At 40.4% G+C, this 24,428-nt stretch overlaps 2 protein-coding genes across 6 annotated transcripts in view; both read left to right on the forward strand.

The window, feature by feature from the left end:
• The window catches only part of nhsl2 (NHS like 2), a 105,320-nt gene extending 99,457 nt beyond the window's left edge, over window positions 1–5,863 (forward strand). For all 5 annotated transcript variants that reach the window (XM_012968902.3, XM_004916790.4, XM_031891004.1 and 2 more), the window contains one exon: window positions 574–5,863. In XM_012968902.3, coding sequence (XP_012824356.2) covers window positions 574–889 — 316 coding nt within the window. In that variant the 3' untranslated portion in view covers window positions 890–5,863. The remainder of the gene's footprint in view (window positions 1–573) is intronic.
• A 9,597-nt stretch (window positions 5,864–15,460) lies between these two features.
• On the forward strand, window positions 15,461–22,648 carry pin4 (peptidylprolyl cis/trans isomerase, NIMA-interacting 4). Its single transcript, NM_203870.1, is given in 5 exon segments — window positions 15,461–15,697; window positions 16,403–16,470; window positions 17,547–17,666; window positions 18,830–20,560; window positions 22,174–22,648. Coding segments are annotated over 4 exon segments (384 nt in total). The 5' UTR covers window positions 15,461–15,660; the 3' UTR covers window positions 18,989–20,560; window positions 22,174–22,648.
• The last annotated feature ends 1,780 nt before the right edge of the window (window positions 22,649–24,428 follow it).

Here is a 24,428-nt window from a genome sequence, read left to right on the forward strand (position 1 = left end):
CCTGGAATTAACGCCACTTTCTAGGTGGTTGTTGTTCCAGGGTTCCCCAGTGCTAATAGGGCCACTTTCACACAACTGAGTAGCAAAGGCATGACAAATGCAATGGAGCCTAGAGCAACTAATTGGAAGTGCAAGAAGCATGCCTTTAATTAATGGCGTCAGTATGTGCAACATTTGTATCTACCTGAGGCTATGTTTATAAATTACCTATCTAATCTCTTCGGCCAAAGAAATATCACTATCAAGCAAAATGTCAATACTTTCTCAATTTCAGTATATGGCTCGCGTAGTGGAAGCACCGCCATGCCTGAGAAAGCTAGTAAATTAAACCAAAGTGTGTCCATGGTTTTCATTCCAAAGATCCTCTGAATGTTTGATCAAGGATCTTATGATCGGAAACATGCTGAAATAAATATAATCCCATGTTTTTCATCACAGTTTGGATTTCAGGTGTCCATTTTTTCTACCCTCTTATTCCCAGTAGTACCTGTTATAGTACGTTTTACTTTCCCATTGTAAGCTTATTATTTTCCATGCAAATATTATTTATGAAAATTGCTATTTCTTTTCTAGGTCAAAAAGGAAGTTATTGGGATGGAAAGATTCTGGAGATTCTTTTGGAAGCCGGCAAAGCTCAGTGTCACCGGTAAAGAATTCAGGTAGCTCCACAAGTAGTGACTATTCAACTGGGACCATGAGCAGCTCGCGGTCATCCAGCAAAAATGAAGACTTCAAAGCCCTTCTCCAGAGAAAAGGCAGCAAGAGCAACATTGGGTCTCGTCCTTCAGCTGCCGAACTTCTCAAGACAACTAATCCCTTGGCACGGAGGGTCTTGAACGAGTTTGCTCCAGAGATTGAGAAAAGTGGCAGCACTAAAACCTTACCATGAAATGTAGGCCAACTTTGGGCAAAACGGAATAGATAAGATATGAACTATACAGAAGAAACCCTTTTGAATCCACAATTCAGCCCATCCTCTAATGGGGGACAGTGTTCTACTGAGTAACTTCAGGCTAAAATCACAGAACTATACTTTTCTCTTTGGAGGATACCTGATATATAAAAAGCCTTCTTAATCAGCAGATAGTTTCTGAATCTCCCTTCCAAGATGACATTAGTGGAATGGACCATCTATGAGGTCATATTGTGCCAAGCTTATAAACTGATATACCATACTGTAAGTGTATGTATCAATATTGTGGCATCTATCACCATCTCTTTACTGGAATGTACAGGGACATCTGCATGAAATCCAAAACATTTCTATAATGATAACAAGCTTTTTTTGCATTATTCTACGATGTATGTTATATACTGGCTGAACGCATTGGAAGAAGGTTCAGTTTGTTGGAGGAAAATAATATTTCCCTCTAGGAAAATAAAACAGAAGCACTCACACACATACAATTGTTTTTATATGGTTTGGCACTAAAATGTTTGCCAATAATAATCAGCTATTATATTAAATTATACAGGGCACTGGGTTGGCCAGCCATTTTCCAATTACATTATGCAAAGAGAAATTATATCCCATATGTACTTCTTGTGTCCAGGCACATAAGTAAATTTAACAAAGTAACAATAATTCTAACAAAAACAAATGTTACAAAACCATTAAAGTAGTCCAGCACAGCCTATAGCATATCATAGAGTGGGGACTGGGCCTCCGAAAAGCCCCCCAGAGAACAGTAGACAGAGGAATGGGTGTCATATAGAAATAAGAAAGGGCTGATGGAAATTGTCCTTGGCTGGGGCCCAACAGGAGATCCTTTGGTACTCTGGCTGTGGCACAGACCATCCTATCTATGCATATAGAGTAGGCATTGCTGGGTTACTTTAACCAAGACATTCTCCACATATACAAATAGCAATATCACCATCTAGAGGTCAGAGCTGAGGAAGGCAATATAGACACTTCCATTAAAGCCAAAAACATAATGAAGGAATATTTTACAGCAACAATAATCTGTGCCCTAATACTGTCCCTTTAAGGGAACACAAATAGAAGATGCACCCCTAAATATAAAGAAGGGATAATTTACCTTTTAATGTTTGTTTGAAATGAATGGGAAGCTTTGATGTTGAGTACTAACTGGAATGGCAGGCAGCTGCTTTCACCTGCACAAATGTTGCCAAGCAGGTTGTTAATATAATTGGATATTGGTTTTATTGCTGTGAGTTGACAATCAAGGGATGGTGCTAATGAAACAAAGCACTTTTGCCTACTGGGTGTGTTCGTGAGAGACGCCATTTCTTATTGAGAGGAATGCAATTTGGGGGGTTACATATTTTTAAAGACGAGACAATGTTTTCTTACCAGTAACCCCCCACATCAAGACTGTTCTCCTTCTTTACAAATTCAGTTAAATTGTTATTTATTTATTTTTAATATGGATGTTTCTCACAAAAGGGCAGCCCTCACTCAGGTGTAACCCCTTAACACATGTCACTGCCATTGGTACACTTACTGGGTGCTAGATAAAGGGGGATCGTTTATTTTGGTCCTGGGAGGGACTAATATCACGCACATGCTGCTGCCATTGGTGATCTGGTCTGCTGTATTATCTGGCACAGACCTTCCCTGCCTTACTTTGGGGCAATGCTGTATAGTAATGTGAGTGAGTGCTCAGGTCTGCAGGTTGAAGTAACTAAAGGATCCATGATGCAGGTACAATTTCAGTTACTCCCCAGAAAAAGAATGCCAGCACAGCAAGGCAAGGCCATAAAAATGTAATTATTCTCTTAAAAAAAGCAGTTTTGTGTTGGATAAAAGAAGATTATAATTTAGAAAATAGCCAGGCATTAAGCTCTAAATCCTGATATTTTGCAGAAGGCCATAATACTACATAGTAGTTTGCTAGTTTGCACAAAGTACATACAAAGACAAGAGGTCCCCTGCACTCTCCCATTATCAAAATGATAAGGACATTGACATTAAGCTACCAAAAATGCTAATGTACAAAGAGCAGTTGTGCGCTATGCACTAAAAAATCCAACTCCCCAGATATTTGGCTATTAAAATACTAGGAATATATTTTCACCCATTTCCTGGTTCACAGGAAATAGATTGAAAAAAATATAGGCATCCTAATGTGAATGAGCCCTTACTGCTTGTTAATGCTTTTAGGGGCACAGATAAGTCTGTGGTTCAACTTGAGTTCAGTGAATAGGGCATGTACTGAATACACTTACTGAATATTGTTCTAATCAGTAGAAATCTACATTGTACAGTTTTGGCTATTTCTTGAGCTGAACAGGAAAGCTGAGACTACTCCATGTTTGTTTCTTGCAAGGCAATATATAACACATGCCCTTTACCCCAATGATGTGTCAGTTTTGTTAGCAGAAGTCCATTAAGCAGGGGGATTATCTGTGCACTAGTATTCTAATGCTACACCTCGCAAGGACAAAACATAATGTTTGCCCAGTTTGTTTAGAAACAACAAAAAATATAGATATTTCATAATTAAAACAATTAGAATAAACTATGCTCCGTCCAAGCCCCAATCACTGCACTCATGTTGAAGAAAGGGCTATACTGCCCATTTACAGCCCTGAACTTTTGATATGAGCTTTGATAATGTTACTCACATCGCAGTATTATGGCTAAGGTGTTTCCCTTTTAGGAACCACAGCACTCATTGTGGTATTTATATTATACAGTACATAGATTTGTTTGCATATATACACATATATCTTAGACGTTCATTTAGCATATCTGCAACATTGCAACAAGTGTTAATGTATAAACTTCCTAGGGCATTTCCTCATGCTGCCATGTCTGTATATTCAAGGCTTAATTAGCTAGGAAACAGTTGTGCCCTTTCACATTACAGAAATTCTTACTGCAGGGATTTGCTTTGGAATTCAGCCACCACACTAGATCCCACCAAATACTCATTTTAGATTCAGGATCTCCTCTAAGAGCTCTGGCACACTAGGCATCATTTACTCTGACCCCCGACACAACTGCAAGAGCACTAATGGGGGCAAAAAGCACCCTCCTTAGTACTAATTTAAAAAGCACTTAAAGGGGCTGCACTTTTACTATAATGTAGAGATTAATAGTCCATGATAATTTGCAATTGGTCTTCATTTTTTACTGTTTGTGTTTTTTTTAATTACTTCACTTTTTGTTCAGCAACTCTCCAGTTTGGAGTGTCAGCAGCTGTCTGGTTGCTAGGGTTTAAATTACCTTAGCAACCAGGGAGTGGTTAAAATGAGAGACTGATATATGAATAGGAGAGGACCTGAATAGAAAAATAAGTCATAAAAAGTAAAATAACGGTGAAATTGTACCTCAGAAAGCAATAGATTTTTTTTTCTGCTGGGGTCAGTGACAGCCTTTTGAAAATTGGAAAGAGTCAGAAAACTATAAATAAATAAATAATGAAGACCAATTGAATTGGTTGAGTTCAGTTGGTTAGAATTTTCCATTCTATAGTAAATGTTAACTTAAAGGTAAACTATCCCTTTAAAGCACTCAGAATGTTATGCTGGAGTGGAAAACTTGCAGTAGGTGCAGAGTGCAAAGCCAGCAGGCCCAAGGCAGCCCTGTCCAAGAGGTAAGTACAAGGCTCCAGTGCGGCCTGCAGCCTTTGGCATTGCCTAACTTACGTGCCTGAAAGACGTGCAATGTAGAGGATAGGTAGGAAGTGGGAGATGGGACACCTATATGGTTTCCCCCGCCAGCTCCTTATCAATACATAGCTGCTGAATGCAGGTAATGTACTTTTGGGAGAAATGTAGGAAGCAAAGTAAAAAAAGACATGGTGTATTGAGTCCATTTTTTGGATTTTGCACTCTGCCCTGCACTTAGTAAATGACCTCAACTGAGTGTTTTGTCTACCGCTGTCATCCAGCAGAAAACTGACAAAATGCCCCTCTCTGTCTGTCATGGCTCCTATACTAGTAAATGAAAGCTTGCTACTCGGCAAATAGGTGGATGTCTGGGCCAAAATGCTTAAGTGTTTTTCTGCCTGTTCCATCCAATTCCCCCCTGTGCGCATCGGACGGGGTAAATTCTAGTCACTATTATTATGAGAGATCCCTTATACAAACTTGCTGTGGATTTAATGCATACTGTCATTCAAATTCTTGTCCTTTTACTCAGCCCAAAGCCCGGGCGCATTATTACACAATTGATGCCACACAGGGTTGATTTTCGTCCAGCAGAAAAGCGCAGCCTGAGAATCAGCCGGTACACAGGAATCAGCCTTTTTCATTGGCGGCATTCAAGCTGACACAATGGTTCCAGGTGCAGGCAAGGAAGAAAGCTGATGCCAACGGAGGGGCTGATTCTTGGCCTGCATTTTTTTGCTGGACAAGAATAAGACCGGAGGGGCATCGGTCTTAAACATGGAGCTACATTATTGTGTCAAAACAAAGGGAAAGAGAATAAAAAGCACTAAAAATGTTTATTAATTCCCCCCCCCCCCAACTCGCCAATGTAAAAATGACCACTGTACACTTAAATGTGGATTAACTGTTGTATCATCCTGTTATCTTCAATCCACAGATTGGTACAGTCATGTATTTTATAAATATATATATACAATATAAATATATATATATATTTCTGGATGTTGTACTTTGTAATTACTGGAAATGCTGATCTCTGGTTCAAGTGTTGCCGTCGGAGCCTTGTGCTATGATGATGAACTGAGTTTGCCTTTACTTTTGGATTCTTCATTTTGAATGAGGTCAGCCCTACCGTTTGCTAGATTATTATGCTTTTTATTTTGTTCGTGACGATCAACTGTCAACAATGATTATGGACTGAATTTGTGTACAATTTCCAAAGTCTTGATACATACTGCTTTTTATTTTGCATCCAGGTAATAAAATGTATCAGTTTATTAAACAGAAACGTGTCTTTTTTTTTCTTTTCTATTAAATGCTGAATAACCCCAAATATAAAGTTCTGGATGATGAGAGAAAATGTTACTGTAAGGAACTTTCCATTATACAAATTAATTTGTATTTGCTATTAAAAGCAGCATGCATCTGTCCCTTGCTATTCTCTGCGGTGCTGGTTCTGACTGTGTACCACTAAAAATATTTTGCAGAAGTAAGCAGAGACTCCATTTCCCACAATGCCTTGCCAGTTTTGTGATTAACAGACCAGTAAAAAAAATAATTTTAGAAGTGTGGAGGGCATTGTGAGAAATGACTTGGCTGGAGGAGAGGAGGCTGCCTCTATATTGGGCCATCGTTCTATATACTATATACAAACTGCACATATATGGAAAGATCTGCAATATTTTCCCAATATACCAACTTTGAGGTGGGCGATATTAAATCACTTTTAAAGAATGCAGGCCATCAGGACAATGACCACATCAACTCACCGATGCGCTCCTCGCCCCAACAGGATTTTTAAACCTGCCCAGATACTGGTTGGGCGGCCCATCTGAGGGCACCATACTGTACACAGGCCAATAAGCTGCTGATTTAAACCGTCAGCAGCTTTTATCACCCCTTGTATGGCCACCTTTATGCTACTTTCCATTTATGTACTCTATTAGCAGTTTGTTCTCTAAAGCAGGTTTACACAAGTAAGGCTTCTCTAGAAACAGATGTAATGTTTAGCAAAGCTGTCCATAATCGGGCCAATAAAAGCCTGTCCAAAAAGGCTACATATCTATTTGCCCAGTTTTGAAAATCCTGTTGGGGTGGGCAACATCAGTGCATTGATGTGGTCTTCGTTCAACAGGTGTCCATAGGGCTACTGTATGCCAATAATGTTCTCACAAACCTGCCCGATTTATATTTGGCTGATTCCTCACCATACAGGTCTGCACAGGCCCAGTATGTGATCCAATCATTTGCCTGGGGACTTCTTGCAAATAAAGTGATTATACTGTATATTAAGATTATCAGTCAGCAAAAACTGCATGCCATTAATAATGCAAATGTGCATAGGGAAATGGCAGACAAAGCATGAATGACAAATTGGGCTTCCCTAAAGAAAGAGCACTGTACCCAAAACATCAGAGTGGTGGGGGCATATGGAAACATACAGTAGCTCCTCTAACATTGGACAGAATCTACAGATGGCGTAGGAACTGCTGCCCCCTAGTTTGAAGTTTGCTACTCATAAACAAAAGAGTTTTGTGAAGCAGTTTCATTCCTTGCTCCGGCCAGGCCCCCCCAAAGTTGTTTCAACTTTAGGAAAAGCTTGGAAGAGGAAACTAATATACACCAGACCCCCTGGTCTGAGTCCCCTTGTTCCCCAGGCCCTCTCACAGTCTGCTATATGGTAGTTACTCCACTGGCGTGAACCCACAAGGACTAACATAGGCATGTGGGTCATTGGAGGATGGATGGAAAGGGGCCAGGTAGATCAGCTCCTAAAGATGAATAGAAGGGCTGCAGGGCTGTGTTCATTGAAAGCCAGCCTTATACTTTACTTAATGCAGGTTATATGTATAAGGCAGTTAGCTGTCATATGGCCCACACATTGCCTCTGTCAAGGGATTACTACTACAGCGATAAACAAGCAAGGCACTACACTACTGAAGGATTGCAGGTAGAAATATTCATGGTAATGTCTCTTTAATGTTCACTGTAAATTGCTCTACATGGATACACTGCCAATATTCAGATAAGTCTTTCATTAGTACATTACTGGGTACATGCTACCCCTTTCCTTCAACTGTGAGTGGGAGGCAAATGGAACATTTTGATAGAGCTGTCACCATAATTACAGTGAGAATTATTCCTCCCACACTCACACACATTAGACCATAGGAAGAGAAGGCTGCTAATGTTCTATTTATTGAAAACTTTTTTGGTTAAAGCCCAGATTTTTGCGAAATAAAGTTCAAGTGATTATGTAAATGGAAGATGGTTTTTGCCAAACGGCCAGTGATAATAAGTTCTTGGAATCTGCTTTCCCAAACCTTGTATTAATGAATATTGTAGTAGTCTCCAAGCACTAAACAAAAATAAAAGAGGTACGTCCAGTCAGGTTTGGACTGAGGTGCCTGGGCTCACCGGGGCCCCACCTCAAGGGCTCACCTTTCCATACCCTTGTCACTTACTCCAGCCCCCCCTTCTGCCTGACCAATTGCACGACATACCTTATATATTTCGCCCCTTCTGAAAACTTGAGGCCACTTATAATACCTTTGGGTGCTGCTGGGCCCACAAGGGGCCCACAGGGTTTTCTCTAGTTTCGACCTAGGTCCAGTAGTTTAACTCTGGCAAAAAATGTTCCTGGTAAAAAGCACCAACATACTTAAGGGTGGAATGCACAAATATTACTACACATTTTTGCTCTCATCTGACCAAAAACATTTCTTCCACATTGTAACTAGATCAATCTAATGGTTTTTGGTCAAGCCCAGATAAGCCAGGTCAGGGTCCTGTTTCAATAAGAATTTCTTTTGTACCTGCTATGGGTCTGTTTCTCATCAGCAGGCTTTATATCAAGATGGCATAAATCCTCAAATATACAAATACAAGGTCAAAGTAACAGGAGTGATTCCAGAAGAAAAAGATGAATGTCCTGTCAGAGCCTGAGAACCTGTGGCACTGTTTGAAACTGAGATCAAGTGTCATTGGACTTGACCAACCTGACCAACACAGGAAGAAAGCCCACAATCACACCTGAACAGGATGCAAAGCTGGAATGGACTTAGACCCAAAGCCGCAATTGTCTCTAAAAGCAGTTCTACCAAGTACACACTCGGGGGGAACATTCTTATGCAACCAATAAATATCTAATTTTTGATCTGTAATAATAAAACAGTACCTGTACTTGATCCCAACTAAGATATAATTAATCCTTATTGGAGGCAAAACAATCCGATTCAGTTTAATTAATGGAGATCCAAATAACGAAATATCCCTTATCCACAAAAACCTAGGTCCAAGTATTCTGGATAAGAGGTCCCATACCTGTAGTAAATAGCAATCACTGGATTATTCTTCTAATTAAAGTGTTTCTGAATGTTAAATTGAAATATCTAGCACTATATACATATATACCTTGCAATATTCTTGCTCCACACCTTTACCACTTTATTTGCAGGCAGAGAAAATGAATGTATTATAATAATTCATCTTAACTTAGATTAACCCTATACTTACAGTGAGTTACCTGCAGAGAATATAAATGAGGAGGCTAAGGAAGATGCAAAAAATACTTGAAGATCTTCCTTCTGGCGAATCTGGTTGTGTCACACTAGAGCCCCAGGAACCTGAGAGAGAGGAAGACAGGGAAGATCACACTTAATATGCAAGGCTGCAATCTAACCTGTATCTACTATATACTATTACCTGTACACTTGCATTATGATTTTGACCTCATATATCCCAATAGTGATGTGCCAGTGAATGAAGAAGACATCACAGGGCCCTCACCCTGGTGACTATAGCCCCACTCCAGGTTTGTCAGGCAAAGGAGATGCCATTAGACGTGACTGAAAGCACATAGTAACATACTCCATTAATAATGGAAACTAACACATTAATTATGAATCTATCATCTATCTATCAATCACCTTTTTAATGTCACGCAAAACACAATTCCCGTTTCTTCCCTGACAGAGAGCTAAAGTTCAGCAGTTTCATGACAAGAGAATTTCTCCACATTAAAGTATTAGACTGGGGGAGCTTTGGCACAGTAACTGATTCAGTCTCTAATTAGAATATGATCATTTAGAAGAACATACAGGGGAACAATCAGTTTCCCTAAACCCACTCTTTTATTCCAAACATATATTGTGCCCTTAAAGTGCATAAGAAGCAGAATATCGACTCCACTAAGGATATAGAACGCTGGGGTCACGGGCACAATCATTTCTATTTTATACTTTTATTTTCACTTCCCTTCATTTATTTGCTTTTGTTATTATTATATCTCACTCAATGTTGGACTAATCTTCTCTTTAACTTCCAGCATTTTAGCCACAAAGAGAATAAGACAGTTAGTCAACCCGAACATCTTTATAGTGGATTTATATGCCGCATTCACTACATAAAAACAGCTCTTTGTGATGGAATTTTGGGCAGGAGGGGGTCTAAGAACTCACCTGAAGAGGAGTGGGCACTTTGATCTAAAGAGAACTAAGTATAAATTAAATGAATATTTGGGCTTTATACATACCAAGAGTTCTATGGGACTAAAGAGTAGGGGAGGATGATGAAACTGGCAGAGAGCTATGCTACACTAATGAGTCAGATTCCCATACAGTATGCATGTACCATAAAATGATCAGAAGTATATACCTTGCAGGTTCCTTCTCCTTTGCTGCCTGTATAACCCTACATCTGGAAGTAATATACACCAAGGATGTTATACACATCTAAGAGTTAATGAATGGGCAGGTACAGTTGGTTACTAAATGTATAAATATGTTACATTTAAAGGGGTTATTCACCTTTGAATTAACTTTTACTATGATAAAAGTGCTATTTTGCAATTGGTTTTTATTTTTTATTTGCATTTTTAAAATTATTTAGCTTTATGTTCAGCAGCTCTCCAGCTAGGAATTTCAGCAGCTATCTGGCTGCTAGGGTTCAATTTAACCTAGTAACCAGGCAGTGCTTTGAAAGAAAGACAGAAATATAAATAGCGAAGGGCCTAGATAAAAACATAATTAATAAAAAGTAACAATAACATTGTAGCCTTGTAGCCTCATAGTTTTTGGCTGCTGGGGTCATTTGAAAGCTTGAAAGAATCAGATGGGACAAATAAATAAACTATAACAAATAAAAAATGAAGACCAACTGAAAAGTTGCTAAGAATAGGCCATTCTATAACATACTAAAAATTAACCTGAAGGTGAACCACTCCTTTAGGTGGTGAGTACAATTTGGGGTTTTGTAGCTGTTGCAGTTTAGCAGCCGGGCAGCTACAGGTTGGAAGTCAGTACCTGGAAGGCTAAGGGAAGGAAACACATTTTTTTTTAGCTTGGCTTATGGTTCAGCTATGTTACAGTAGTTTTATTGTCTCATTATAATATATGCCTTTTTATATTAGAACATTGTGTAATCTAGTTTGATTGACTGATGCTTACGTAGGTCTGCCTTATTATAATAGTGAAATAAAAGGACATGAAGGGGGCGATTACCCTTTAGCTTATACAATGCTGTGAATGGTAGTAATCAAGTTAACTATGCAACTAGACTTTATGGCTTATAAATGGTTCCTATTCTATTCTCACTTTCTTCAAAATGCAAAGTAAAATGCCATCTGGTATGGTGACGGAATCTCCCACCACTGAAACTTCAAAGCAGGCTAAGTACAAGGCTAAATACTACTGCTATTATTACTTTACTCATATAGGCTAGCATAAGACAGTTTAAAGAGCCAAGGAGGCGAGGAAAGTTTGGCCTGTACAGCTTTTTATATCGATAGGCGAGAGGAGAAATCTCTGGCTTCTATACATTTATTGGGAAATTGCAAAACTGAGAGTGTGCCAAGGCCAGGGGACTGCTATAGATCACTTATCTGGCCAATAGAGGCCTAGTAGCTGTATTTAATTACATTCACTTCAGACACAGGTGCCTCATGGCTACTTCATACCTTTTCTTAGATCCACCAGTTCAGGTACCCCACAAGCTAAACACAGACCAATTCCAAAGGGGCTTCTCACAAAGCTGAGAATATATCACTATCCCATGGAATTGCAGTGTTCAGAGTCAATATAAAAACAGATTCTATACACTCACAGTTACAGTTCAATAACCATATAGTTCAACTAACTTGGGGTCGGTGCATTTTTGTAAGAAATGTATCACACCATGTATAAAAATCCAAGCAATAAAGGAGGAAGAGAGCACACAAGCCAGGAGTGTGGTGTACCAATGTACCACCAATGTGTTTATTGGGGAGTATTTAAATCCAAATTACCAGGCTTCCATCCCTTTTGTCAGCAATAACCTCATTGGAGGTACCTTGGGTACAACACAATCTTGGCTTGTGTGCTTTCTTCCAGTTTTACTGCTCGGATTTCACTTTTCAGTGTACTAACCTCTCTCCTTCTGAACTCTGAAGCACCAGCACCTCATCCTTTACATGGACTTCTGTCTGCTTCTACTGAAACCTCCATGTAGGAGACCTTCCTTTAGCTATTAATCTCATCACATACCACCTACCTACAAATAGGGCACATTGCAATAGGACTTCATACTACCATTTTCACTGGCATTTGGTATTTTTAATTCTCTACTTACACCAGAGGAGGGTGCCCAATTTAACCTAGCCAAGTGACTACCTTTTCTCCAAATAGGTGCTAAATAACTAAGAATTTCTGCAAAAATACACTACGGGTTATTTTACAATCCACAAACCCCATAACTGGAAACAACCACAAGTTGGTCCCACAATGCTGTCATTGGGGGGCAACCTTATATTGTAAACAGCTCCCCTTTACATATAGACTAACATTTTATTAGGCCTTGAAGTGACAAAATGTCAAAGTGAAAAGTTTGCCAAGGATTTCATTTTTTCTTTCCTCCTTTTCAATAGGTAGCATATGGACTTTGTATTGCACTGCATTATTGTTTTATGGTACATGGGCAAATACAAAGTTCAAGAAGAGACCTGACCAAGGTATGTGCAATAGTCCTGAAACAAAGTCACGGCTTTACTGCCAATGAATTGGATATTGCCATTAACTGAATGTTTTCATGGTGTACCTTAACTGCTCCAGCTTAAGTCTTAAACATTTATGTTGACTAACAAACCATATAGGGGCTGGAGTAACAAGCCTTCCTAACTTACTATTATTAATATGTCTATAACATACTAAAGGTCAGTCTAAAGGTGAGCAACCTCTTCAAAGGAGACCTGTCACCCAGATATAAAAAGCTGTATAATAAAAGTCTTTATAAGTAAACATAAAAATTCCAAAAATTTTTTTATTAAAACATCCATACCTATTATAAAGTATTTAAAAATCTCATCTGTAAATCATATATTGCTTGCCTCTCCTCTATCCCACAGACATAGAGGTGGAGAGGCCATTTGGCACTTCCTAGATGTCACTGCATGCCTCTCATTCCTCCTCATTAACTATTTTTGTGTACCCTGAGCATGGGCATCAAGTGCCAGATTCTGGAACACAAACAAGATTTTGGATGATGCAAACCTTGTCTTAATAAATGTTGTTCACAAAATACCTGCTTGCTTGTGATTATGAATTCCAAGACAACTAACATGAATAGAAAAGAATTTGAAATTATTTCTTAGGGTTACAGGTCCCCTTTAAGGACACTGCACTTGGCTGTTTTTTGGGCAAAGCAGCTTGTAGTTTAAAGGAGACATATCATATAAAAATCAAGAAAGTGCCAGTGAATTATACTCTAAATACAGAAGGATTGTGTTTAAAAAAAATGTGTTTTGGACTGATTTATTGAGAAATTCCACCAAAACCCTACTAGCCCCTCTCTGTTACACTTCATGAACTCTATGGATGTGCAGGGGGGGCTGGGGCACTCAGTACACTGCAATGTAGAATAGGACCCAATCAGCAGCTAGACTGACCTGATAGGGAACTGAAGTCTGTCTTTGCCTGTGTGAATGCAAGGTTGTGATTGGCTCTCCCCCTCCTGCTGCTGTGCTTCTGGCAGGGACTGCCCACCCTTCATTTGAAACAGGGACAGAGAACTGAGATGATCTATAAGGAGCTCCAATAAAGGGGCCATTTTTACAGATAGGATTCACTTTTAACCCAAAGTGAAACCAGCATCATATATTATTTATAATGGTCTACAGAATTAGTTTTTTTTCCCATTAATCCAATATGTCTCTTTTAGAGCCCTTAATACCCCTACAGACATGAATGTACTTTACATTAGTTGGATTTTCATCCCCTAAAGTTACTTATTACATGCTTTTGCAAAATTAATAAAGGTTACACACATTTCCACCGGTACTAATAGTACTTCCTATGACAGATTACTAAAAGATACACTATTTAAACAATCATTGGTATGTCATCCTTGCCACCAAGGATCCTAGTAGTGTAGTCCTATTGGTGTCCTTTATCCTATTGGTGTCCTACACCCTATTGGTATCCTATACTCTATTGGTATCCTATACTCTATTGGTGTCCTACACCCTATTGGTATCCTATACTCTATTGGTATCCTATACCCTATTGGTGTCCTACACCCTATTGGTATCCTATACTCTATTGGTATCCTATACCCTATTGGTGTCCTACACCCTATTGGTGTCCTACACCCTATTGGTATCCTATACTCTATTGGTGTCCTATACCCTATTGGTGTCCTACACCCTATTGGTATCCTATACTCTATTGGTGTCCTATACCCTATTGGTGTCCTACACCCTATTGGTATCCTATACTCTATTGGTGTCCTATACCCTATTGGTGTCCTACACCCTATTGGTATCCTATACCCTATTGGTGTCCTACACCCTATTGGTGTCCTACACCCTATTGGTGTCCTACACCCTATTGGTGTCCTACACCCTATTGGTATCCTATACTCTATTGGTATCCTATACCCTATTGGTGTCCTACACCCTATTGGTGTCCTACACCCTATTGGTATCCTATACTCTATTGGTGTCCTATACCCTATTGGTGTCCTACACCCTATTGGTATCCTATACCCTATTGGTGTCCTATACCCTATTGGTGTCCTACACCCTATTGGTATCCTATACTCTATTGGTGTCCTATACCCTATTGGTGTCCTACACCCTATTGGTATCCTACACCCTATTGGTGTCCTACACCCTATTGGTGTCCTATACCCTATTGGTGTCCTATACCCTATTGGTGTCCTACACCCTATTGGTGTCCTACACCCTATTGGTGTCCTACACCCTATTGGTATCCTATACCCTATTGGTATCCTATACCCTATTGGTGTCCTACACCCTATTGGTGTCCTATACTCTATTGGTGTCCTATACCCTATTGGTATCCTACACCCTATTGGTGTCCTACACCCTATTGGTATCCTATACTCTATTGGTATCCTATACCCTATTGGTGTCCTACACCCTATTGGTATCTTATACCCTATTGGTGTCCTACACCCTATTGACGTCCTATACCCTATTGGCGTCCTATACCCTATTGGCGTCCTATACCCTATTGGCGTCCTATACCCTATTGGCGTCCTACACCCTATTGGCGCCCTACACCCTATTGGCGTCCTACACCCTATTGGCGTCCTACACCCTATTGGCGCCCTATACCCTATTGGCGCCCTATACCCTATTGGTGTCCTATACTCTATTGGTGCCCTACACTCTATTGGTGTCCTATACCCTATTGGTATCCTATACCCTATTGGTATCCTATACCCTATTGGTGCCCTACACCCTATTGGTATCCTATACCCTATTGGTGTCCTATACCCTATTGGTATCCTATACTCTATTGGTGCCCTACACCCTATTGGTATCCTATACCCTATCGGTGTACTGCATTTTCCAACTATTTTTTTTATTCTCTAGTGGTAAAACCGTAACTAAGGCAACAATCAGTTCATCACATAAGAACCTTCAACTGCAAACTCGCCGCAGCAAATCTTTTTGTTTGGGACCTAGTTGTGCGTTCCAGGGATGGAAGCAGCGCCTCTCGATCCCGGAAGTGCAAACTCCAGACCCGGTGACGTCACACGTGCGACTGGCGCCCCGAATAGTCGCGGAGAGTGGAAGGAACCATGCCGCCAAAGGGGAAGGGAGGAAAGGGAGCTAAAGGTAATATGTGGAATATAAAAACCCTAGGTGCGTTGCTGGGAGCGCTCTGCAAACAGGGAGGCTACTGTCATGTTGTGCAAGTTCTTTCCTGGAAGCTGATTTACAGTTAAACATCTGCCTAATTATATTCACTGTTTGTTTCTGTAACGTGATTGAATGAATTCCATAGGCTATAGAAATCCCATAACATGCTGTTAGTGCAAAGGGAAATGGCAGCTAGCAACAGGCTAGAGTGTAATAAGGCTTGTCTTGTTACATATAAAATATTCTCCTCAAACATCTGCCGCAGGGCAAAGACACACGGAGCTGCTTAGTAGCAGCTACTAAATACCAGTAAATACCCTGCCATAGACAATACTAAGAATTGCCTCTGCTAAAACATGCGTAGAGACAATTATCATTAAATCATCAGCATTGTCTATTTTAGTAGCCGCTTCTAGTAGCTCCATGTGTCTTCACCCTAAGGGTCTTTTGGGGCTGGTCCTAAATTTTGAAGGATACCAGTGGCAGCATTACATTACTGTGTGCAATGTTTTGTTGCCATAGATACCTTGCGCTCCAGCATGTGCTTATATTATTGATTCTGTCTTGAGCTAATGTCTTGCTAGTAACAAGTAAACAGTATAAAGATAGCAATGTAACTTCCTAACGTTAGTAGTGCCATGATTATGCCATGATAATGATTTTTTTTAATCTGTGGTTTAGGTGGAGCAGCCAGCGGGGAAGCAGCTGATAAGAAAGCACAAACGCCCAAAGGGGGAAATGCTGTCAAGGTAAAGTATAATTTATTGTTTTATATATTTATTGGGGGGGGGGGGGGGCAGTAATTTTTTGGGGTATGTGACAGAGGTAGATTGCTAGCTGCTGCTTTTATTTGGAAGGTTATGACTGTTTCCAATGGTGGGATATAATAGACACATTTCTCAGCAGGATACAATACAATTCAACTCTAGCCAGCTACAAGTAACAGCTACTAACCTCACTGTGTGATGAAAACCTTATTGTAAGACCCATGTCTATTAAGTTTGTTGCTGGAGGATTCTGACTGGAATGTCCTCTGTCTAGAGACTTAAGGTGGCCATACACGAGCAGATCCGCTCGCTTGGCGATGTTGCCAAGCGAGCGGATCTTCCCCCGATATCCCCACCTACGGGTGGGCGATATCGGGGAGCATTTAGGTAAAAAAAAAATAATCCGATCGTTTGGCCCTGGGGCCAAACGATCGGATTATGTGGGCGGCAATGGGGCAGTCGGATCGGGGACCGCATCAACGAGCCGATGCGGTCCCCGATCCGACCGGATTTTCTAACCTGGCCGATCGAGATCTGGCCAATTTCAGGCCAGATATCGGTCGGCCAGGCCACTCTGCTCTCCCCATACACGGGCCGATTAGCTGCCGAATCGGTCCAAGGGACCTATATCGGCAGCTATAGTCGGCCCGTGTATGGGGACCTTAATAACCCTTTATCATGTGACTCTACATACGGCATTTATACTGCTGCTCTATTACATCTCCAGATTTAAACTATTGATCTAAGATTGTTTATTATGACTGTTATAATTGCTAATCTTTACACATGTAACATGCAATTGAAATACAGTAAACTCAAAAAAAAGGGTTCTGTTTGGAGCACAGGTAGTTAATGAATGGAGCTGGGCTACTTTGCTATGGTTTTCAGATCACTGCAGACACAAACAGGCTTTTAAATGTCCCTCATGGGAACTGTAACATAAACTAAAAATCCTAGTATCCTGCAACGGTCTCCCTGTGTTGTTGGAGGGGCTTTTATGTACAAAGTATCACTAGTGTGGATTAGTTTGACCTTTTCTGATTTCCCCTCTCGTCTAGGTGAGACACATTCTCTGTGAGAAACATGGCAAGGTAATGGAGGCAATGGAGAAGCTAAAGTCTGGCGTGCGCTTCAGTGAGGTGGCAACACAGTACAGCGAGGACAAGGCTAGGCAAGGGGTATGGCCTTATCTAAATAAGATAATATTCCATATTGCTAGTATGATCTTTCTATATATCTACAGCAGGTATCTTCCATAAAAACACTTAGATCCCCTTTAAGTGAACCTAAACATTACAATTGCTCAGAATCTTATTTACAGCACCTATGATTTTTTTTTTTTTTTATTTCAGCAATTTTTAAGATATTAGCAATTATATACTGCTAATGTTTGGCTCATCTTAGCGGCTGAGAAAGAGCTGCTGTGTCAGCAACTGCAGGCTAAACTGGATATTCCAGCAGTCACAAAGTCTTATGGAAACACCACTTTGCATATACTGTCAGGGTCGGACTGGGCCGCCGGGACGCGCCTGGCTGGGGGCACCTGCAGGGCCCCTGGGACAGGAGCCCCGGTGGGCCCTTCACCCCCCAGTCCGATCCTGTATACTGTTGATATCATAAAAAGCAGGGGAGTAGCTCGGAAACTATTTTATTCTAAGTGAGTTGAAAGGAGGAGGAAATCTTGGAGAATAAATCTTTCTACAGGAAGTAATGTTCCGCACATTCTTTATAATATATCCTACAGGATCCACAGCGCATTCCCTCTGGTTTTATGAGTCATAATGGGCTATCTTTAAAGGGCCAATATACTTCCTTTTTAATCCAATTCCTCCAATAGTGCTTCTCTGGTTTTATGAGTCCACAATGCATTATCCTTAACAGAGCAGTATACTTCCTTTTCAGCATGAGTGCAATGAATAATCTGGGCTTCATATAACTTTTTTATATTGTTTTAATCACAAAAAATGAGCTAAACAGGGAAATTGAAGCCACTCTGTTTGGGCCTCCAGGGGTAGATAATCAGAGTCCCTAAGTATGTGGTAACCTGGCAAGGGAGTATCCCAGTATATACACAGTGTTGGTTCTTTAGGACTGTGATTGGCTATTTAGTAGCCCCATTTAAACTACTAGTCTGCAGAAGGCTCTGCTTGGGGTGTGTATCTGGGCTTCCAAACTTGCCTCCAAGCCACAAATGTAAAAATGGCACCGACTTTGAGGCCACTGAAAACAAGATTAAAGGGGGTGGGGAGCAATACGTTCACTGTTCGGGGGTTACTGGTTTACGTTTTTATTGAGAGAAAAGCAGCTCATTAACATCTGCTTTATTTCACCACTTTTGCAGGGGGATCTGGGCTGGATGACAAGGGGCTCCATGGTGGGACCTTTCCAAGATGCTGCTTTTGCCCTTCCAGTCAGCACAATGGACAAACCTGTTTACACTGATCCTCCTGTGAAGACAAAGTTTGGATATCATATCATTATGGTGGAAGGAAGAAAATAAGCAAACCAAGCAGGACAGTGTCCCTCACTGCCAATTACCTACTACAGCAAATTGTGTAGGGGGTAAATTCAATATGATATTCTTGTACTTTTTGTAGCATTTCTTGCACTGATAGCAAGGAAAGATGACCCACAACTCTCCAGTTGGTGTTAAAATACGACTCCCAACATCTACCCAGATGGCAAGGGATACAGAGGAGGTATAATATCCCCCAAAAGAATGGTGGTCTGATTTAGCCACTTCTGTGTATAACAGAAAATGTCTAAAAACCGCCCACAGGCCAGATACTATGAGTGGCCATTCACAGTTTACTTTTCATTTGTTTCATTCTTGTGGTCCCAGTGCCCAAGTGACTTTAACTGCAAAAAGTGAAGATACGCTGCAGTTCCTCATCTCTTCCTCACCTACTGATGCACCAGGCACTGACAGATATAGTACATCAGCAAATTACATTTTCCAGTATGTCCAATTGACAAACTGACTAATATCCATGTTACAGAGATATTAGTTGGAATTATCCCCCCCCCCCAACATTCACAAAAACACTTTGTACGATTCTATCGGTATATATAGGATTAATTTATGGCTGTGAACCCACTTACTGTAATTTGCTACTACAATAAAACCCCATTCTTTGGTTATAGTCCAGATGTTATTTTTGGATTCCTGTTAAGGAACCTCCTCCGCACCAACTCATTGATTATGGAATATTTTTCGGTTTCTGTTCATTTATTATTTGTGATCCTCCCAGTCAGGTAAATAAATGTCTAAAATATGTTTTTTACATACCCATATAAATGTCATATTTGCACTTTCTACTGTCACATATTTGAAGAAGAGGAATGTGCCAAAGAAACTGCTCAAGATGGATCATTTATGCATTCAGACAAGCTATAGAAGGATTCTGAGAGGCACCTTCCCTGAAGTAAATGGCTAAACAGCAAATTATTCTAGCAGTAAGTTTCCCCCAAGCAGGTAGCAACATGAGCTTATAACACTAGTAGGTTTGCTATACAACTTATTTTACTTTCCTTTATTACACAGACAGTAAAAAAATCAGTGTCTATTCATTGATTTATTTTGTGCACAGGAAACACATGGTGCCAATGTAGTTTACAGCTGTAGAAGGTATTTATTAAACCATAAATAGTATTTTCCGCATACACAATTGAAAATATCAGCAGTTCTGTTATAGCCAAGAGGCACTTTAGTAGGGGTAGCAGATTATTTTTATTCCAATTGCTCTAATCCAGAAATGCCAAATGCTGATTGGTTAAGAGACTGGGAAATTCAGCCCTGTTGCTTTGCTACCCAAAGTTTCTGGGTATACATGTATGGGATCCCTATCCGGAAACCAGTTGTCCAGAAAGTTCCGAATTACAGAAAGGCCATCTCCCACAGACTCCATTATAAGCAAATAATTCTGATTTTTAAAAATGGTTTCCTTTTTCTCTGTAATAATAAAACAGTACCTTGTACTTGGTCCCAACTAAGATATAATTACCCCTTATTGGAGGCAAAACAAGCCTATTGAGTTTATTCAATATTTAAATCATTTTTAGCAGACTTACAGTGGTGTGAAAAACTATTTGCCCCCTTCCTGATTTCTTATTCTTTTGCATGTTTGTCACACTTAAATGTTTCTGCTCATCAAAAACCGTTAACTATTAGTCAAAGATAACATAATTGAACACAAAATGCAGTTTTTAAATGAAGGTTTACGTTAAGGGAGAAAAAAAACTCCAAATCTACATGGCCCTGTGTGAAAAAGTGATTGCCCCCCTTGTTAAAAAATAACTTAACTGTGGTTTATCACACCTGAGTTCAATTTCTGTAGTCACCCCCAGGCCTGATTACTGCCACACCTGTTTCAATCAAGAAATCACTTAAATAGGAGCTACCTGACACAGAGAAGTAGACCAAAAGCACCTCAAAAGCTAGACATCATGCCAAGATCCAAAGAAATTGAGGAACAAATGAGAACAAAAGTAATTGAGATCTATCAGTCTGGTAAAGGTTATAAAGCCATTTCTAAAGCTTTGGGACTCCAGCGAACCACAGTGAGAGCCATTATCCACAAATGGCAAAAACATGGAACAGTGGTGAACCTTCCCAGGAGTGGCCGGCCGACCAAAATTACCCCAAGAGCGCAGAGACAACTCATCCGAGAGGCCACAAAAGACCCCAGGACAACATCTAAAGAACTGCAGGCCTCACTTTCCTCAATTAAGGTCAGTGTTCACGACTCCACCATAAGAAAGAGACTGGGCAAAAACAGCCTGCATGGCAGATTTCCAAGGCGCAAACCACTTTTAAGCAAAAAGAACATTATGGCTCATCTCAATTTTGCTAAAAACATCTCAATGATTGCCAAGACTTTTGGGAAAATACCTTGTGGACCGACGAGACAAAAGTTGAACTTTTTGGAAGGTGCGTGTCCCGTTACATCTGGCGTAAAAGTAACACAGCATTTCAGAAAAAGAACATCATACCAACAGTAAAATATGGTGGCGGTAGTGTGATGGTCTGGGGTTGTTTTGCTGCTTCAGGACCTGGAAGGCTTGCTGTGATAGATGGAACCATGAATTCTACTGTCTACCAAAAAATCCTGAAGGAGAATGTCCGGCCATCTGTACGTCAACTCAAGCTGAAGCGATCTTGGGTGCTGCAGCAGGACAATGACCCAAAACACACCAGCAAATCCACCTCTGAATGGCTGAAGAAAAACAAAATGAAGACTTTGGAGTGGCCTAGTCAAAGTCCTGACCTGAATCCTATTGAGATGTTGTGGCATGACCTTAAAAAGGCGGTTCATGCTAGAAAACCCTCAAATAAAGCTGAATTACAACAATTCTGCAAAGATGAGTGGGCCAAAATTCCTCCAGAGCGCTGTAAAAGACTCGTTGCAAGTTATCGCAAACGCTTGATTGCAGTTATTGCTGCTAAGGGTGGCCCAACCAGTTATTAGGTTCAGGGGGCAATTACTTTTTCACACAGGGCCATGTAGGTTTGGATTTTTTTTCTCCCTAAATAATAAAAACCCTCATTTAAAAACTGCATTTTGTGTTTACTTGTGTTATCTTTGACTAATAGTTAAATGTGTTTGATGATCAGAAACATTTTGTGTGACAAACATGCAAAAGAATAAGAAATCAGGAAGGGGGCAAATAGTTTTTCACACCACTGTAAGTTATGGAGATCCAAATTATGAAAAAATCATTTATCCAGAATATCCTGGTCCCAAGCATTCTGGATAACAGGTCCCATACCTGTACATAAAAGCAGCATATGAGTAAAGAAATTATAATTAATTTGGGTTAAAGGAGAGAAAAAAAGGCAAAAGTTTATTGGGTACAACCTCTCCAAATGAACCCCAGTGTGTACACACACTTTTTTTAAACAATAATTACACATACCTATACTAACTTTAGATCTCAAGATAACTATAGCCTCCCTTGGCAGATTTAAATTGTTTTGGTTAGACTTTGGTTAGACTTTGCTACACATGCACAAGTAAGGCTGCACAAGGCATGTATGGAAAATGTAAGATGGAGGACATATTTTTTAAAAAATAAAAAAAGAGGTGTGATTGCATTATGCTTCTCAAAATATAGAAATGTGTAGTTTTGTTCTGATTTATTAAAATATCCCTAAAAACTAGTCCTGTCTATCTGTTCCACTTTCTGCTGGCTGCTTTCCTAGTATCTGTAGGGGGACCGGCAGCCCTCAGCACTTTGTACAGGTATGAGATCCAGTATCCAGAACATCCTAATCACAGGAAGCCCTTCTGCCTTAGACTGTGTTATAAGCAAGTAATCCTAATTTTTAAAACATTTTTTTCTGCAATAATAAAATATTACCTTGTATTTGATCCCAAATAAGATATAATTAATCCTTATTGGGGGCAGAACAATCCTATTGGGATTATTTACTGTTTAAAGGTTTTGTTTTTTTTAGCAGACTTAAGGTATGGAGATCCAAATTATGGAAAGATCCCTTATTCCGAAAACCCCAGGTCCTGAGCATTCTGGATAACAGATCCCATACCTCTACTGTACGATGCCAATAAATTAGCAACTAGGTAGACCTGACAGGGAACTACAGTCTATCTTTGTGTAACTTCAGGGCTGTGATTTGCTATCCACCTTCTACTGTACTTCTGGCACAAAGCAATAGGACCCCCACCACTCATTTGAAACAAAGGGGGAACAGAGAGGGGCTATAGGGAGTTCCAAGTGAACACTGCAGTAACAGCAAAGCATCACCTGTGTTATAGAAGAGGTTAAAGGAGAAGGAAAGGCAAAGTCACTTGGGGGTGCCAAAATGTTAGGCACCCCCAAGTGATTTTAATCGCTTACCTTCTACCCCGGGCTGGTGCCCCTGTACAGAGAGAACAGCACCAGCCCGGGGTACCTGTAGCGATGCGCTTCCTCCTTCCTGAATGATTGCGCGCGCATGCGCAGAAGAGTGAAAAGCCGAACTTTAACAGAGAAGTCCGCTATTCACTCTACTGCGCATGCGTTTGTCCGGGACAATTGGCTGCAGCGCGAGTAAGAAGGAGGAAGCGCTCTCGACAGGTACCCCGGGCTGGTGCTGTTTTCTCCTAACGGGCACAAGGTAAGCGATTTAAGTCACTTGGGGGTGCCTAACATTTTGGCACCCCCAAGTGACTTAGCCTTTCCTTCCCCTTTAAGTCACTTGTCTCAGAAGTTCTCTCGCTGCTGAGCAGACTGGACAGTGCAACAGTTTGTGAATTAGTGGCTTAGAAAGCAAAGGCCACAAGAAACCTGTGTACAGTTGTATTGATGACCATGAATAAAACCACGTGCAGAAAAAACTTAACTATGCTGAACTGTTGGCAAGCTCCAAACATAGATCACAATAATCCATGCAGGAAAAATAGCCTTCCAACTAATGAGCCTTTTATTACACAAAGAAATTAAATCTGATTTTATATATATATATATATATATATATATATATATATATATATATATATATATATATATATATATATATGATAGAGATATATATATATAAAAATATGCCTGAAATACCTGTTAAAAAGGCACTTTTACCACTATTGTGGAAGCAAAAGACCCACCAGATCTTAAGGGCCCTTACATGTGGGCATTTTGCCCTGCGTTTCACTGAAGGGGACCAAAGCCCATGCTTCCAGCTAGGACCACACTCAGACACATGCAAAGCACAAACTTGCATTCTACCTGCATTTGGCACTTGTATCTGTCTGAATGAGTACAGTCCCATTGGGAAGAAAGGCCTGTGTTTCTTCCAGTGTTCCCCTGCAATAGAACACAACTGCAGGGGGTGCAGGAAGAAAGGCCCATGTGTAAAGGTCCGGTCCCCATACACGGGCCGATATCGGTCCCTTAGACCGACGGGCCTGCCCAACTGACATCTGGCCTGAAATCAGCCAGGT

The sequence above is a fragment of the Xenopus tropicalis genome, chromosome 8 (genome assembly GCF_000004195.4).
Source record: "Xenopus tropicalis strain Nigerian chromosome 8, UCB_Xtro_10.0, whole genome shotgun sequence".
Taxonomy (NCBI): domain Eukaryota; kingdom Metazoa; phylum Chordata; class Amphibia; order Anura; family Pipidae; genus Xenopus; species Xenopus tropicalis.